Source organism: Mya arenaria, chromosome 5 (assembly GCF_026914265.1).
Source record: "Mya arenaria isolate MELC-2E11 chromosome 5, ASM2691426v1".
Classification (NCBI taxonomy): domain Eukaryota; kingdom Metazoa; phylum Mollusca; class Bivalvia; order Myida; family Myidae; genus Mya; species Mya arenaria.
This window is the reverse complement of record NC_069126.1, coordinates 68,686,842-68,705,118: the sequence shown is the minus strand read 5'-3', so window position 1 is coordinate 68,705,118 and position 18,277 is coordinate 68,686,842. Positions and strand designations below refer to the sequence as shown.

At 33.1% G+C, this 18,277-nt stretch overlaps 2 protein-coding genes across 2 annotated transcripts in view; one reads left to right on the top strand and one right to left on the bottom strand.

The window, feature by feature from the left end:
• The window catches only part of LOC128235917 (uncharacterized), an 88,092-nt gene extending 81,715 nt beyond the window's left edge, over positions 1–6,377 (bottom strand). Inside the window, exons 1-9 of the mRNA XM_052950704.1 lie at positions 6,214–6,377; positions 5,719–6,036; positions 5,199–5,507; positions 3,405–3,713; positions 2,500–2,793; positions 1,514–1,822; positions 953–1,249; positions 350–661; positions 35–235 (exon numbers count right to left, since the gene is read on the bottom strand). Coding sequence (XP_052806664.1) covers positions 35–235; positions 350–661; positions 953–1,249; positions 1,514–1,822; positions 2,500–2,793; positions 3,405–3,713; positions 5,199–5,507; positions 5,719–6,036; positions 6,214–6,256 — 2,392 coding nt within the window. The 5' untranslated portion in view covers positions 6,257–6,377. The remainder of the gene's footprint in view (positions 1–34; positions 236–349; positions 662–952; positions 1,250–1,513; positions 1,823–2,499; positions 2,794–3,404; positions 3,714–5,198; positions 5,508–5,718; positions 6,037–6,213) is intronic.
• A 7,376-nt stretch (positions 6,378–13,753) lies between these two features.
• LOC128235915 (uncharacterized) lies at positions 13,754–18,044 on the top strand. The gene is made up of 5 exons (XM_052950703.1): positions 13,754–13,834; positions 14,103–14,412; positions 14,857–15,150; positions 15,361–15,492; positions 17,722–18,044. Exons 1-5 carry the CDS (start codon positions 13,754–13,756, stop codon positions 17,736–17,738), a joined length of 834 nt encoding a protein of 277 aa, XP_052806663.1. The 3' UTR covers positions 17,739–18,044.
• Positions 18,045–18,277: the final 233 nt, after the last annotated feature.

Below are 18,277 nucleotides of genomic sequence, written 5' to 3'. Positions count from 1 at the left end.
CTATCTGCTTCACATTTGTACAAGTTCCACATGCCTTCAGCAAAGGTTTCGTTTAATGTAAGAACGCACGTCATAGTACTAAAGCAAACTTTAACTATGTTTTGGCTTGCTTCATTTCGCCACAGTAGATTCGTGTTAATTGACATGCGCTCGTCGACAGTGCAATTGATTGACACAGACTCATTTTTCTTAATCTTAAGATTCGATGATGTATTGAATGACATCAAAGGATAACCTGAAATGATCATATAATACATTTTTTAGCTGTATACACTTATACACAAACATGTATAATCTTTACTTTGAACATTGACGATAAAATATAAGATGAATAACACTTGATACATACTTGGAAACGAAAAATTGTATGTGCGAAGAAGATATGTTTTCAGTGTACCACATCTTGTGAAACAAAAAATATCTCCACGGTTGGCCTCTTTTGTAACTGAGAACACAGCTTTTGAAAAACTGAAGTAGCTATGATTCCGAATGTCTATTCTTGATTCAGTGGATATTGGGCGAACATTAGGTAGTTTACTTCCCCATGAAATGTCGCATTGTGGATAGGAGTTGACTGCGTTACAGGATATGTTCAAAATTTGGACCGTCTCATCGCTTTCGAACGTCCTGTGGACTACCATGATCAATTCAGACGGAGGATCTGTAAGCGAAATAATTCCACATTTACAAATCGTTTTTAGAATACAAACAACACCCATATGGATATCTAATTCGTGAACATACCATCCCTACAAAAATAATGAATTATGTGTTTAAATGAGTGTTTTTGTACTATTTTTGTTTTGTGTTGTTGTTTAGATAAGTTGATAAGTAAAGTTCAATATGAATAAATCGACTATGAATACACCTAACATTGTGAGTTGTTTTAAATACTATATAGTCATATGTGTTCGATTGGCAATGATGGCGCTCTTTGAAATGCAGTACTTACATTCGAATGTAACATTTTTGCACACCTGTACCGAATCATTTGAGACTTTACTCCTTCGAACGCAACACATTTGGTTGGCATTCCAGTGCCGCGATGGGTTTTGAATTTCCACCTTGCTCGTAAACGTGTTAGATGAATCGTTGAATGTTATCTTTTGGTGTACATTATTAACCACGACATTTGCGACATATATGGCTAGTTTTGGAGCCGGACGAGCATGTTTTACTTCACAAAGTGTCGAGGAATTTTCACCAACAAAACTATGTGGCACTGTCAAATTTGGTTTGTCACCTTTTTCTGAAATATAAAATTGTTTCCATGTTTGGAGTTATCTTCGGACCAAACGAATAACATTAGGTTATCCATACATATTAAAACAAAACTAAATGTGAACATGTCATTTGTTATTCTTATGTTTTGTATAAACCTATTTGTAATAGGCTTATTTTACGAATTGCGGGTATAAACGTTTTTGTAACCAAAACATAATCAATACATTAATATTTGTTTTTTCGAAGGTTCATTTCTCATAATTGCATTTACTTTAAAATAAAAACGTACCACTCCGACAAAGAAAGGCCGACACATTTAGGGGCTCTGGAGTGACTTCGTTAGAAACTTGGCAAATAACTTCTATCTTTGTAAATACTGTGAACGGATCAGATACACTATGATTCATTTCATATAATCCAGGCTCAATCTTGTTTTCAATGAGATGATATTGCCTGGTTCCCAATGAAAGAAAAACTTGAATTGGTTTGGTCCCTCCTTGTGTTTTGCAATAAATGTCGTGACCGCTGTTTCCGTAAATGCAGTTAGTTGTGGAAAAGTCTTCTAACTGAGGACCAAGAATTGGTGGTTTGGGTTTAACTGAAAGTAGAAGACTGGGTTTCAATAAAAAGCATTATTTCGGTTCTTTTATGTGGTTGGTATATTGAATGAAATTTAAATCAAATATAACTCAAATTAAAGCTATCTACCAATAGTGAAAAAGTAGGTCAAAATTATGTGCAATGGTGCTATATGTTTTTTTCTTGATGATTTTATTGATCGAGATAATGTTTTTAACAAGGTTGTTTACGAAGTTGTTTGCAATATGGCGTTGATGTCGATCATTTATCAAAACTTAAGAAAGTTTGCCTACATACATAAAAATAAGCATTACAATTTATTTTCTTGATTTATAGCGCGTTCGTGACGAAACTTGGAGAATCATTCTCGAGTCCTTTTCAAAAATAAAAGTCAGTACTTGTGTCTTTTTTGAGAGGCTATAAAGAATCCCTATGGTGGAGTATAAAGACACAACCTTTTCGTTCATCAATTTTAAAAAATAATTCTATAATAAGCGATTGTTTATTCTTATATATATATATATAAGTATGATACATTACACAATTTCACATTACTAAATAGTAGAATGAAGCAATGAATTAAATTTACATGAAAACCTAATAAGAAAATAATTGCATTTGCAAATCCTGCTTTGACAGCAGATTTAAAAACACGTTCATGTCGCAGAACAGGAATTCATTAAACAGTGATCTCACTTTTCAATATAAGTGTCTTGCAAACCGGCTCCAAACTGTTGTAAAACTTGGACTTTTGATAACAGCATATGTTGCTTCCCTCCCAGTCAGCCTCTGCTTTTTGAAGGGATACTTTACTAGCAAAAGACTGGGTGGTGTTGTCAAAAGTGGTGGTTACTTTACCGGGAACTGTACTGTTATGAATGCGTATTTCTACTTCCGGTGCAGGTAAGGCAAACTTCACCTCACATTGTATTTGCGGCGTGTAATTAAGTGTATATTCCGGTACGATAAGAAGTGGACCAGTACCCTTTTCTGGATAATTAAAGACGCAATCTTATTAAGAAATAAAAGTAGGTATAAAAAGATTTAAAACATATAACTGTTTAAGCCTGTTCATCTGAAGAGATGTTTTATAGCAATTGGAGATTAAATTGGAAAATATTGGAGTACTGTATACAAATTGGGAATGTAGCGATTAATGAACAATAACAAAGCAACTCAGTGGTTCTTGCATAATGTACTTTTACTTCCGATTTGATGTTTACAGCCGGCTGTGTACAACTATTGGAACACTTTTTACCAAGAACACTCGTTCTGTTGTTCTCCGTGTTAAAAGTCAGTTATTTTTTCCTTTCTATTAAAAATGTTTGCTTTTTCTGGAGCTAAACTTTATGTACGCTTTTTTTGTTTTTATAAACTTGATGAAGGTTTCATTAATATCAAATAAGAACTTAACACTAATTGAATAACTGTTAATAAACATTAAACTTCAGTCCGAATCAAAAACCATTTTAAACTTAAAGCGGAAAGAGGGATTCAAGAGTTACTTCGCAAAACAGTGCAACATACTTCATAGCAAAAGGAAATTTAGTAACTTAGGAAAATATAATAAGCAATTTGATATTTATTCAGTATACACATACCTATGTTACAAAGTTTCGCAGTATTCCGCACGGGGGCTTGTTCTAGAAGATTCGAAACGTGGCATGTTATATTCCGCACGTAGTTGTGTTTCGTAAAACGGAAAGTGCCATTCTTAATTTCATAACGTCGACTATCGCGAATACTCTCAACCAATGGGTATATTTCTGCTCCTATCGTAAGTGTAACGTTAAGAGGCGGTGTTCCACTAATAACATTGCAGTAGGGATGTGTATCCGCGTCAACATAGATACAGTTGGTTGCGGAAAAGTCGCCCGTTTTAGGACCAAGTCTGGGCTTGCTCGGGGGTTCTGCAATGAAACAAATTGTGTTTGGTTTGTATAAACGTTTAACTTCTGACAAAAGTTCCTTACGCTTATCTCACTTCCTATTCCGTGTATATCAGTTGTTTTATTTCAAAGACTCTTTTACTATAATGTTTTCACTAAAAAATAATTTAAAAATATAACAAAATATTTAACACCTGCAATTTAACGCATTTGTGGCACTGCATAGTGTGTCGAAAGAGTGAACAAGAATGATGCACTATTACCGGATACAACCCTAAATCTCTGTAAGGTGCGACCCATACATATGTATGTTTGAATCGTACATAAGCTTATAGATGTAACCATTTATTGTAAAAATATATACGTATATATGTATATATTAGGAGTATATGGGTGCATAAAAAAGTCACTTATTCTGTCAATGTAAACCAGTTTATACACATGGGATCGGGACTAGTGCTTTTACTTAATGCAACATACCTTTTCTGTCTGTTTCAAAAACATTATTTATGTAAATAAACCATTTATTTTCGTATAAACTTAAAAAACACACTTTGATTAAAAAATATTTCAATAACAAAAGCAGTAACTTCCAGGTTGTTTTGCGCTTGCATGGATTTGTGTAAATGACTTATTTACAAGAAAGTACATATCTGATATTGACTGATGATCGCAACTTAATGAATAGTTATTAGAACGTCTATGTTCTAAAATTGTACCAGAATGGCTCTATTTTATAATTTTATTGGTCGAATAAAACATTTGGCGATAGGTTAATAATTTATAAAACAGTGATAATGCATCCTTACTATGTGAATATATTTATGGCTGGACTCATATATACTAAACAAGGGTATAGATGCAACCATATTTCTATGGTTTAATTCATAGACTATGGGTGCACCTTACATTTGTTTATGAATGCAAGCATAAATTAAGGACGCACAGTACTTTAATTGTATGGTTGCAATCATGATGCATTTGCGGACCGTCATTTTTTATCAATCTTTTCCTACTCGAGAGAATCAAGCGTTAGATAAACGGGCGTATATATGTTGTCTTCATTTGTAAATGCCATATCCGTTTCAAGATTGTTTTTTTGAAAATTATGACCACAGATGACGGTCCCGCCCTTGTTCGAGACTATTATTTCATCCATTTACTTTACAATACTTGTATATAATGGTTACCAAAATTAGTAAAATACAATAGTAAAATTCAGTGTTATAACATGCACATTAACTCCAGGGATAAGCTTAAAAGTCTAAAGTGAAACAAACATCCTGTAAGAAGACACAATGTCCAAGGTAAAAAACAACAGTAGATATGAAATTAAAAAAAAATACAATGCAAACTTCAAGGACAAGCTTAGTTGTCTAACACTTGAACTAGTACAATTTTTGGAAGCACAAGATTGGGGCAATATTTAGAATTAGAATTCGTAATATATATTGTCGTTGGTAACATATCATAAATATGCAAAAATTATTAAGCACTTGTACTTACCGACGACTGTTAAATACTCTGAATTTGTAACACAAGAATCTCCCCAGCAATTGCATTTCAGACCGTAACTTCCTGCTTGGCTCAAACTGACGTTAAAAATTGTCAATTCAAACAGGAAATCCGATACTTTTCTCTCACTGAATGATACAGACGGAAGGCTTATGTTTTCCAAAAAATACAGCCATGAACGGCCCAGGGAAGTTCCGGTGTGAATGGCAACATCAGATGGATAATATGAAATAACTACATATGTTCCAAGTCTTGCAATTTGGTTTTTGATAACAACTTTTCCGCATTGGCCTGTCAATTCTGTAACATCGTCGTAAACCATTGATTAAATGAAAATATCGATTTGATATTATCTGCGCAAAAAGGAGTGAAAAAAACACTTTAGGCTATTTTAAAACGTACGGGGTAGTTCCTTCAAAATAAACTATTTTGGGGAAATATGTTTAACTGTGAAAGAATTGATATCTTACACTGAAATCAACAAATATCTTCTATACTTTCAATTGCTTACCTTCGAGTTCAACCTGTATAAAGGGAGATATCAGGTTTTCAGTGACAGAATCTTCAACGGCAAAATACGATTCATTAAAAGACTTGCTGACGTTTATAATTGTTAAATAATATGATCCATTCAAAAATGTTTGAAAAGAGTCACTCGCTTCACTTATGTATCCGATGTTCTTGTCCTTGAAGTATTTCCACTTAGCAGTCGTCTTTTTCACAATAGAAGGTGTCATTTTTATTGTAAGGTTTCGGTTTACAAAAGCTGGCTGTATGATTGATATTGTTCCATAGCGGTTTTCCTCTTCGTTTGCCGTTACGAAGTTGACTGAAAACAACCATAATACTCGTATAAATCAGTGTTAACATGTTTGAGCAAACATCTGCATATGCATATTCTATTTGATTGTATATAACTTGAATAATTTAAGTATCACTTTGTGTGAAATGGGTCTTCCATAGATTGTTAACCAGCATAATCATAAACAACTGACCATATACTTACCAAACAACGTAAATATCACTGCGATTGTACCTATGCAATCCATAAATGCATTTACGTGAAGTTTACAAATGGTAATTTAGTCACAAATTGATTTTCAGTATATTAGTGGCATCCTTAAAGTACCATGTCTGAACTGAAGCCATAATAAACCGTTTGATGTTTGATTCAATTCATACCCAGTGAATAACAAATAACCTTAGTCTATTCTATTATGTATGGTAGGGAATTTATATCTTAGTGAAAGTATTGTCAACAATTTCAAGTTGTTTAAGTTCCTGCTTCATTGTTTTCAATTGTGCTGAAAAAAAATGCATATGAAACAAATTAAAAAAATAGTTTTGATTAGTAAGTCCGCGAGGTTTTTGAATTGAATGAAGCAAATGTTGAGATGAAAATATATATGTATAAATATGAAACAAATTAAAAAAATAGTTTTGATTAGTAAGTCCGCGAGGTTTTTGAATTGAATGAAGCAAATGTTGAGATGAAAATATATATGTATAATATATATATATATATATATATATATATATATATATATATATATATATATATATATATATATATATATATATATATATATATATATATATATATATATATCTTTATTTATATATAAATATATACCAATATACAAAGTAGAACCACTATTTTAACAACTAGGTTTTCCGAGATTTTTAATGGTGTTATCCCATATTAGAATAATAAGACCGATGAAGACATTGATCTAACACGTAATTTCAATTGTTGTACATATATAATAGCTGTATACTATTTGTTTTCTCAGACAGGCATACCAACGTGAGAAAATTAAAGAGCCAACACTACATTAGAAACTGAGGCCGAAGGAAGGTGTTGGGCTACTGGATAATTTGCCCAACTATGTCAGTTGTTTGACACTATATTTTTTTCTCATTCTTTCGCAGTAATAATATGTTAAGTCTTATCAATTTGTCTTTAGGTTTTCTTTTGCTTGAATAATAAAATTTACTAAATGACTAGTTTGTCTACCTTTGAATGTAATAATTAAAGTTGTAATTAAACTGGTATCCGATAGATGTTTGCAAAGCGGTTATTTTCAAAATGGCAACGTCATCGAATCCACAGTACGATTACATACCCTTTGTGAGGACGTTTATGATATATGTTCCCTTCTAGGTTTGTATCTAACTAATGGAATTCGTGCATAGCAATGTTTTTCAATTACATTTATACATTAACAAAGTTGGACATTATTTTATTGACAATTCAGATTTATTTATTGTATTTATATTAAAAAAAACATATCTTTTAATAATGTTACTATGGAAGACATTGATTATGTTCAGTAAACTACTGTTATAAATTAATTAACTTTATAACTGGTACTGATCGGTGTTTGTTAAGTTTACTTTTCGGAAAAAGTATTGTTCTAAAGTATTCTAAAATATCAAATTATACAAAAGATTGCTATTTAGACGGTTGACACAAGCACGCTGGGTTTCGATACATGTATACATTTTGATAGTTTCAGATACGCCCAAAGACGACCACGAGCTCTTCATTTAATACAAATGATTATGAAATAGGTTGTACTTGTACATTTATGAGAGAAAACAACTAGACTTTTATATGCATTTCTTACCTAAAACCCAGGTCATTGTTATCTACGGAAAAACTAACCCGCTTTACTGCAGGTAGAAGGTCTCACACATTTAAAATCGAAGGAAATATACGACGAATTTCATCTAGACCTTGTATATGACAGAGATATATTTGCATGAGAATGTCAACGATGGACTGTAAAGAGGACAACGTCATAACCTACATCATACACAACCTTGAAGTAAGGCGTAAGAAGAAGCTACCGATGTATCTTGTCCTAACATTAGGTAATGCGTAATAGAACTGTTGTGAATACCAGTAGCTATGGCTACGGGGAAGACATATCTAAGTAGCACCTGGTCAACTGAGCGAATGTCGGGCCCCGACTTACTAAATATTACCGCGATCTCAAATCAACGCCAACCAAGTCGTGGATTTTTAGCACCAAAAAATAATCTCCATTTGCCTCTGCTGTTTTGGATTTAAATTGCTATGACTTTAACATCACCATGGGTGCATTATTGATTTTGTATAAAGTGTTTTTAGTAGTATTTTTTCTTTAAAATGGCAAACATTATCATGCAATTTGGTTAACGTGAGAAGCTTATGGGACTATTTGTTTAAATTGAGTGTGCTCGTTTGCTAAATTTTAATCAACATGTAAGAAGTACGCTAATGACAATAAAATATCATATTGACACAAAAATACAGCATGAACACGAACCTTTTGCCCCTTTTTTCATTTTCTTTGGGAAGTCCCCTTACCCCCTTAGCCCCCTTCCACGTACTCGCATCGTTTCTGCACGTGTCGCAGCTACGATGATCATACTTGCCGTACACTTTAAAACCTTTCAGGTTTACGCATAAAGTCGCATTCATAAAAGAGTCAATAAAGTGTACATGATTTGACTGATAAATATTGGTTTTAAGAAATATAGCAGCAAACTGTTAAACACAAAAAAACATTTTGAATACTGGCTATACTAAAACATAAATGTGAAGAAAAGAACGACGGGGCATGAATTGTATTTCTTTGGGGTGTAGCTAATATATACCTAAAACCTTATTAATCAAATGCATACTTGTTATCTGCTCAACTCAATTATTTTCAACGAAAGTACAAACACAAAAATAACTACATGATTGCGTCTTTTTGTTAAAAACCTTTACAATGATAATTATAAGAACAGTGTAATATAGGGTCTACGAATCAGTGCCTCGAAAAAACCAACCCTTTTTCTCTGAATAGATACATTGTCTGTGTTAAGTCGTTGAGTACTCTGAAAAGAAGTTTAGTTTGACTTGATTTGTGTTTAATATTTTATCGTTGTGTTAATCTTAGTACCGATAAGGCTTCTTTAATAGTTATACTGCTTCCTGAAATTTTATTACACCTTAAGCCGTTGCTAATTGCTAGTGGGTGTGGGGAAATCTTGGCAAAGGTACAGTCTTCATTGTTGTCATTGACGATCGCAAAACTGTTTTTATCATACGCTAGATGTGTTTAATTTTTCCAATTGATAACTATTCCAGAATTTTTATCATACGCTAGATGTGTTTATTTTTTCCAATTGATACCTATTTCAGAATGTACATACTATTACTTATAGATATAGTGTTATTTAATGGTCAAGTTTGCCACATACAGACCACGAGAGCTCATATACAAAGTTCATGCACTTGCAAAAGACAAGGACTACAATCACACTTTTGTTTACAAAGATCTAATGAGGGAGCGCTTGAGACGTCTTTTCTTGCAAGGCACAAGTAAAGTCCAAACGTTTATTCAGTACTTGGACGCACGATGGAACAGTTTCGATTAAAATGTCAGGAATCAGTTTCGTCCACCATGTTTGTACAGAGGAGGACTTCTATAAGCTTTTACACTAAGTGGGTCGCTTTCATTGGTGATCAGTGTACTCCAAGTGAAATGACCACTTGCATCGATACTTTTGAGTCCTTTTTCATTGTGGTGTATGTCTGTCTCGCTTTGATGAATGTAAACTTTAAGTGTTCTGACTTTAGTTAATGTATTTATGTATGTTAATGCGTAGATGTGTGTATGTGTGTTCATGTAAGTGTATGTGTGAGTGTGTTTGTGTCTGTAAAGGTGTATAACGTGTATTTTTTTATATACGATAATGAATACATTTGCAATTAGTTTGTTTTAACTTGCTACCTGTTTTGTCATACAGAAAGTAACACTTTATGGTACCTGTACTGATAATAATATTTTCTCAAAATATCGTTTTAGCTAGAACGTCTTAATACTGTGTGTATGCATTGCCTATTGTACTATTGATAGTATTTTAATTTAACTTAAAATATTTAGTAAAAATAGTAAACTGTAAATTAACTTATGATCTTTTCAAATATAGTTTTAACTACATCTATAACACTTTAAGGTTAACTTAAGATTTTTTCATATATAGTTTAAACTACATCTTTAACATCTTTAGGTTAACTTATGATCTTTTTTAAAGAATGTATAATAAATAGGATATGACTTTATTCATGTACGTATTGTTGCTAATAACAAACTTACTTGATGTTACTTATGTTATCAATTTGTGCATAAGATTGTCTATCAGTTAGTGTATTTCAATGACCAAATTCGTGCACAGTATATACTATTAAATGAAAAAATAATAATTATGACAGCAATAGATTATTGCAAGCATAAGTACATGGCTCTGAAGTGGCGCTAAACATTAATCTTGTTTTTTTAGCACCAAAACTGAACATCTTTATTTGTACCTGTTTTTTTATTCTTGTAGAAACATTTTACTCGTCGACTTGTTCAATTATATTAAATTATATTAATTTTTTCCTCGTCAATTTAGAATGAGTTTTTAGATATCGACCTTCTCAAAACGTGCAAAAAACGTTTCCCTATGCTTACTTTTGAATTGCATATATAACTGTTTCCTCTTCTCTCATTCCTTTTTCGATCCCGTTTCAGTGTAATAGGTTGGTAAAAGATGAATAATGTCTTTTTTTGTGCGGTTGAATATAAAGAGTATAGTTTTGATAGGCATTTTAACTAGGGAAAGTTACTGGTTGTTACTATTGCGCATATTTTGACTGCTCGTGATATACCATCAATAATTGTCATGCCTAGGAACTGTCTCTATGTTCAATTCCCATTTTTATTGACAATGTTCTTCGTCGCAATTGTTTTGTCCAGAATAGTCATGGCAGCTACTCATTATAGTAAAATATAGTAACATTCACCTCTCTAAGTATTATCTTTAAGTGAAACGTATGGTCCAAATGCTTATTTTGCGAAGCATCTATCGGGCATTATATTTTCACGGTTATACTAGTTTGGTTGTACACTGCTTGTTTATTGTTCAATGATAATCAACCACATTCTGGTCCTAGGTTACAATTCTGCCACAGTTTGCATGGTTAAAGTTCTCTTAAGCTTTTAAATTTCTTATGTAGTTCCAACTAACTGTCCCTTATACCCTAAAATATTCATAGTCTTCTACCTAAACTGGATTAACTGACAACTGAGCTAATCTCTATTGATATACTTCTTTTCGGAAACTTGGTTAGCTTCTTGTATCTTAGACGAATAAATTCTTATTCTTAGAATTTCCCGACCGGTCCGCAGAGATCGCAGCGGAGATTCGATTGGTCGAGTTGCCGCTTATATCGAATGTATCAAATTTAAAAAGAGAAATGCTTTGGAATAAAATTATAGAGTGTCTTTGGTTGGAAATGAAGATACGAACAACTAAAGGTATTCTACTTTGTGTCTTCTTTCGCCATCCTAGTAAGGGTAACAGGTTCTATAAAATCATTTAAGACTCAATAGGCTTGTCGAGTGAAAGCGGTATTGATGGCAATATTGTAACAGGTTAATTAAATCTTAACATTACAGTGGATACTTCACGGCGTAAAATTCATTCTTTGTCACAGCAGTTTGGCCTAAAGCAAGAAAGGAAATGCTCAAGTGTCTGCGCTGTCTTCAAAAAAGGTGATCCTTCAAACCGTTCAAAAACTATCGCCCAATCTCTCTTCTAAATATAATGCAAAATGTATTGTAAAAATATATATAAACATGTGTTCAATTGTCTTCGTAATTCATGGGAACGGAACTCTTTTAGTTTATTTCTTCCGCTCCAATCCTAAGTTTGATTATGTATTTATATCGAAATTTTGTTTATTTTTGCTCAATAGATTATGTTTAAACCAAATATAGGTTGTTCATTAATTTCTAATAAAACGTAGACAAGGATTCTTATAAGATATTTATGTCTTCAATGTATTGTTATAATAAAGAATATTGTTGTTGTGTTTTATTATGATACAATAATAAAGTTTGGCATTATCTGCATTTTAAAATGTTTGAGGGATTTCAACAAAAATGTTTCATTTGTCGAACTCCTGACTATCATATTGAACCATTAAAAACATGCTGTATTAAGCATAGGCTGAAGTTTCCGGTTATTCAGAGGTGAGGGGTCAAACTCTAGACTAGAAACCAATGAGTTATCGTAATACACAAATCAATTCCACTTAGCTAAAAATCCATTTTGAAAACAACAACAAAACCAAACAGCCTTGTTTGACTGAGATCAGTCTGAGATCGTCCAGTGACGAAAGTTGAAACGGCTACAACGGAAATGCTCCGATCAACGGATACAGCGGTTAACTTTTTTGAAACTCATATTCGAAGTTCCTAATAAACATGCAATCGTAAATAAGGTGAAGTCAATAATATTTCTTAAGCTTAATGCGCCACCTGTGATAAATAAGTTCATAAAAAGAGATATTTCGGCAGTGATCAAGGTTGTAAGGTTTATGTAATAGTTTCTTGTTTACCAGAAGCCAAAGTTGTTTTATGAATATGTTTCATATGAAAATCTACAGTCGAACCCCGTTGGCTCGAGCTCGCTTGGATCGACCTTATCGTTGGTTTGAACAGAATAAAAAGTATCGATTTCATAATACTGAAGGAAAGCATTTCCGCTTGGCTCAAATTCCCCGAGGCTCGAGATATATTCGCCCTGGGACTTCGAAGCCAAAGGGGTTCGACTGTACCTCCATACAGTCACGTTGAAAATATAAAAGAAATCATTTGTTGATAAATTGCTTCATGAAATAAAATACCGAAAAGCCACCATGTTGTCTATCTATGTAGCTATGTTTTAAAGCCTTAATATTTCGTAAAAAAGACAACTCATTCGACTTCAATAAATATCTTCTTTTTTCATTTGTCTAGATCCTCAAAGGAAGAAAATATAACTTTCACCATTTCATTCAGTCGAAATGTTCAGAAATTATGACCCAATCATATACACTATTTTATGTATAGTTTTATCCGGATCGTTAGTATCTACATGTTTTTTGACAGAAATACAAAGGACCAACACTTAACTTACTGCACATTGAACATTGTACGGGGCACCACTATGACAAATCATCGTGCATTATTAAACAATTATGAAAACCTTAACTCTCACAAGGAAATATTTAACGAATGAAGAATAGAAGCCACAATGCGAGAAAGGATACATTTCCCATGCTGAATCAGATGTTTCATTTCCTTAACAATTGTTTTCTGTTTTAACAATATGCCCATTCTTCTTCAGTTCTCTGATCATATACATTTCCTTTCATAGTTCAGTTTGTTATATCTTGCGCCTCACATCTGTAAAACAAAGCCTAACGATGCAATTTCTAATGGTGTTTCTGTATGATTGAGTTATGTTTATTTTGCTTATGTATTTCAAGATAATCAAAACAAAAATAATTAAAAATACCGAATGTCTTTGTTTTTTAAATAGGTGGTGTGTTATAAAAAGCATTCTTGCATTATTTCAATCAATTTTAGTCCTAAACTGCAACGCGCTGGGCTTTTCCAAGAGTAATCAGTATGGAACAATTACATTGATCAAGCAATCGTATGTGAACAGACCGGTGACGCTGAAGATAGAGCCACGTGATGGGTGGATGGGTGGCGTCGTTTGGAAATACCTTCAACCAGGATCAGCTGAATTCAGGGTCGCTAACAGTCAAAATGACAGTACTCAGTTCTCGGAAAATGGATCATACTATTTAACACTCATTAATGCAAAGGCTGTTTACAATAACACGTACTTTTACGCCGAATATGCATACAAACCATCCATGAAATCACAAGTAATAGAGCTGGATTTAGATGGTATGGAGTATATATATCTTACTCTTGGGCAATCATAAGAAATTATAAATACTTCAAATCGATTTTAGCTTATATGTTGACATTTCATTTGCATCAGTAGTTTGTTATATTATGATATGGTATTTTGTAGTTCCACAAAACTCTGTCGTTGTCGGGCCTCAGTATGGAGACTTTTTTTAAGACAAAATGTGTTTACGCTGATGCTGGTATCGACATATTTTGCAAGACAGATACGGGAATAGATCCTGTGAGTGTTAGCTTTAGTGTTGGAGGCAAGGTATTACCACTTTTAGCTGATGGGAAAGAGCCAGAGTTGCGTAAATTAGACCACACCCGACTCCGCCTTAAGAAGGAAATGGCTGGCAGTAATGTAACCTGTAAAGTTGTATACAACGCCAATAAGGCTCCAGTTGAGTTTACAGCACATTTGTGCTATTTAGGTTAGGGTTTTTCCTTATCGTTTACCTAAAAGCGTTATCTCTGTAGCATAATTGCATATTTCATTCGATGTTACTCGTAACATCTCATTAGCCACAGGATAGTACGCAACGTGTTTTTTTAAATCACTGCCTTCAATGTTTATTAATTACTTTTTTATTGTTTTAAATTCCCTTCAATTTTTGTATACATACTCTGAATAATAAATGTGTTTCATTTATCAACAGGCATTTTTCTAGCGTTCGTTAAAAGCTTAATAATATATATTTTTAAACAGGTGGTCGGCTGCTCACTATGAATTTACAAGTAAAACGTTCAATTAATTGTGTTCAGGGTAATAAACATTACAAACTTGCATTGATTAAAAGTACTTGTTATAAAACGATGGGCCCGATGAATAATTAAAGTTGATAGTTACTTAATATTGTAATTTTATTGATTTTAAGAGTTTGGTACGGGACCAACATTAATAGAACCAAGTTGTTTCTATGGCGATGACTCAACTGCAACTTGTGAAATAAATAATATTCGACCGGTTCAAATGATTGAAATTCGTGTAAACGACAGGATATTAAAAGTGCAACAACAAGATGAATATGATCGTTCAAAAAATACCTTCTCCAGCAAAGCAACTCTTAAAACTGCTTCTGAGGAATGGAATGGAACAGAAATGTGTTGCACATCAAGGATTGGGAACAACAATATTGGAAGGTCTATTTGCAAGCCAATACTTATGAGCTGTACGTATGTAGTAAGGCTTAGTTCTAGTTTTCACATCTGATTAAGTATTCTTGAACTTTTCATTTTTTGAGTATATTTTATGCTTCGGAACTCTTATGTTATGGTAATTATAAATCGAATCTGAAGATAAAACTTACACATATTTAGTTGAAGAGTAAAACATAAATTGTAATGTGGTCATGAAAACAGGAAAACGGTTGATATTTCAGGTATGCAGAATAAAGAACAAAGCTCGCTTTTCGTTAGCTTCTGGCTCCCAATTATCGCCGGTAGTTTGGCATTTATCAGTATGTCCACAATAACGCTTGTTTGCTGTCTACGAAAAAGACGTCAACATAACGGTAAAACAAAGCAATGATGCATTTTTTTACCTCTAACGTTAGTGTTATATATTTTTATCACATGCTTTCCCTTGATTTCCGTGTAATATACCCATTACGAATATTTGTTTTATCTTACACATGTGTAAGATAACATATCAGACAATTCTATTGGCTAGACTAACCACACGCGACCTAGATATCCCTCCGCATTGTTTGAAACATTAAAATGGTTTAAACGCCAACCAATACTTACCTCAATAATGAAGCTGTAGGACTTCCGGGAGATAAATGGCTAACGAATCATAGTGCCATAAAGCATCTTGTTAACAACTTTCGCCAAAAACAATGATCCGCCAAACCAGATAATGCAGATCACTAGTCACAGAAATATTCTGAATTCAGTCAGTCAACAATTACAGCCACATTAGTGACAAACAACAAGAGAACATTTCAAACATCTTCATCTTGACAAATACAAGCAATATGCAATCTATGCCATTTGCTTGCCAGTTTAATCAGCTGTCGTTTACCAAAAACACAAAAACGAATTCCGCAGCACAATATTCTAATTACACGTTCCGTGACGGCTAGAACATCATGTTCGCTTGAAACATTCTTGGTGGAACTTTTTCAACATCAACGTTAGGCATTATAGAATCTGTATTTTGTGAAACTCCATGAATATATATACAAAAAGCTAAAAATGTTCCATGAACACAACGAAAACGCTGCAAAATCATCGTAGAAAGCGACAGCGAATAACTTTTAAATCCGTGCACAGTAAAACTTGACAGACCGATGTAGGTCACATAAACCGCGTAAGATGCGTGTACTCCCTCAGTGTGACTTCATCAAATTGTGTACTTATTGTTGTTTTTTTTTGGTTATAATTGTTCGTTATTCATGGTGTTGGATATTTCACTTCACATTTTTATATTTGTGACACGTAAAGCGCTTTATCTGAATTAAAACTTGATAACTGCCTGTATTTTTGTCATTTGAATTTGGACTTATTTATATGGTGCATCGATGGCATTTCACTCTGAGTACTTTGGGTGTCAAACAATGTGTTCAGAAAGTGGAACTAAATAAGTTATGAAAACATGTGATAAAAACAGATCTGACACTCTTTGTCATTTTATTCAAGATTATTTTATTAAACTCGTCCATGAAAAGTGTTATTAAGCTCGCCAGAGGCTCGCAAACTAACAAATTGTTAATAAAATCCTGTATTAAATGACAACTCCTGTCAGATCCTATATATACATTCTTTCTTAGTAAACACAATACATAAAACAAGTACCGCCTTCATTGATTCTGATCATTGACAACGTTTTGATTAAACAATAAAATTGTGTATGTTATAACATTATTTTAAAACTTTTTTTACTAGAATATGAGTCTAGGGCCATTGTCAACGAACGTACACTTGTCGTAAGGATTTTGATATAGAATGCTGCGATGCGAGTGCCCTACACTGTACTTTTCAATTGTTATAGTTTACCAGGCGAGCGCCTGAGATAAGACAAGGTCTAATATGAACAAACATGAGCCAGTGTATTCAACTATAGATGATCCCATAGACACCGCAATAAGAGTATATGGATTTCTTTTCTTAGAAAGTTTAACAAAAAAACTAATATCATTTGTATTCTTTTAACAACATCATATCTTAATGGCCCGGGTGTATGTAATATTGGTTCGTGGTCACCAAGCGGGACCAGTGGGTTTTGTCCGGGTACTCCGGATTCCCCCATAAAAAAACATGACGACTCTCTCGCAGAGCATCGTGCCGACGATAGTTACTTAGCTAAATCTAGAGTGAATTCATTCAGAAAAGTTAAATCAAATTGCATTTTAATTTGTATTTCTTCTCACGTTATTTGTGTGGTATTTGTATTCAAATGAAACTCATTTTCAAGTTTATTAATAACACCAGGGGCCGTATTCCATATCGTTCTTTATTTGTCAATACGCAAACATTAGCGATTCCTTCAGTCCATTGGCCAGTTTTTTTACAGTCCAATCAACACACTTGGAATATAGTTTATTTTCAGTTAACGTGGATGTCATAACTTTAATTTACTTTTAAATCACTTCAGTTGCCAACGTGCTCGCTGTGTAACGCATTGCGCTGCTTGATTTATATATATATATATATATATATATATATATATATATATATATATATATATATATATATATATATATATATATATATATATATATATATATCTCTTATTGCAGAGTACCATGACCTTTAGTCGACAGAGGAGTGCTTCTGCAGAGTCAACAGATTATATGACACCAATCTCAAGAAAAGCAACTAGTAGGCCAATCAGGATACATTGATATGTCAGGATCAACACATATTACTTAAGAGTGTTCACAAAAAATGTGTAGATAAGGAGTATTCAATTGAATACGACAATAAGTGCTGTGGAATTCTTAACGAACAAATAACAAAACTAGTTATTTGTAATTATTGGTGAACTATCAATTAATGCTTCTTTCCTGACGTTTTTGCTGATTGTGGGTCTTATTTTGCTGTAAAAGGATGGCCACAAATCATGAACATGTATTTGAATACGTTTTGAAATATGTGATGCGGTAAATCCTAACGAAAGAATAGAAATAAATAGTTTATCATTTATGTTTGATCAGGTTATGTTTCTATCTTGTCTTCAAACGTCTTGTTTGTTTTCTTTTGGTTATGCTATCGGAGGGGTTTGGTATATTTAAGTTAAGAAATAAATCGCGCGTTTGTGTCATAGCTTTCCTTATAATCGCCCGCTTATGTGTT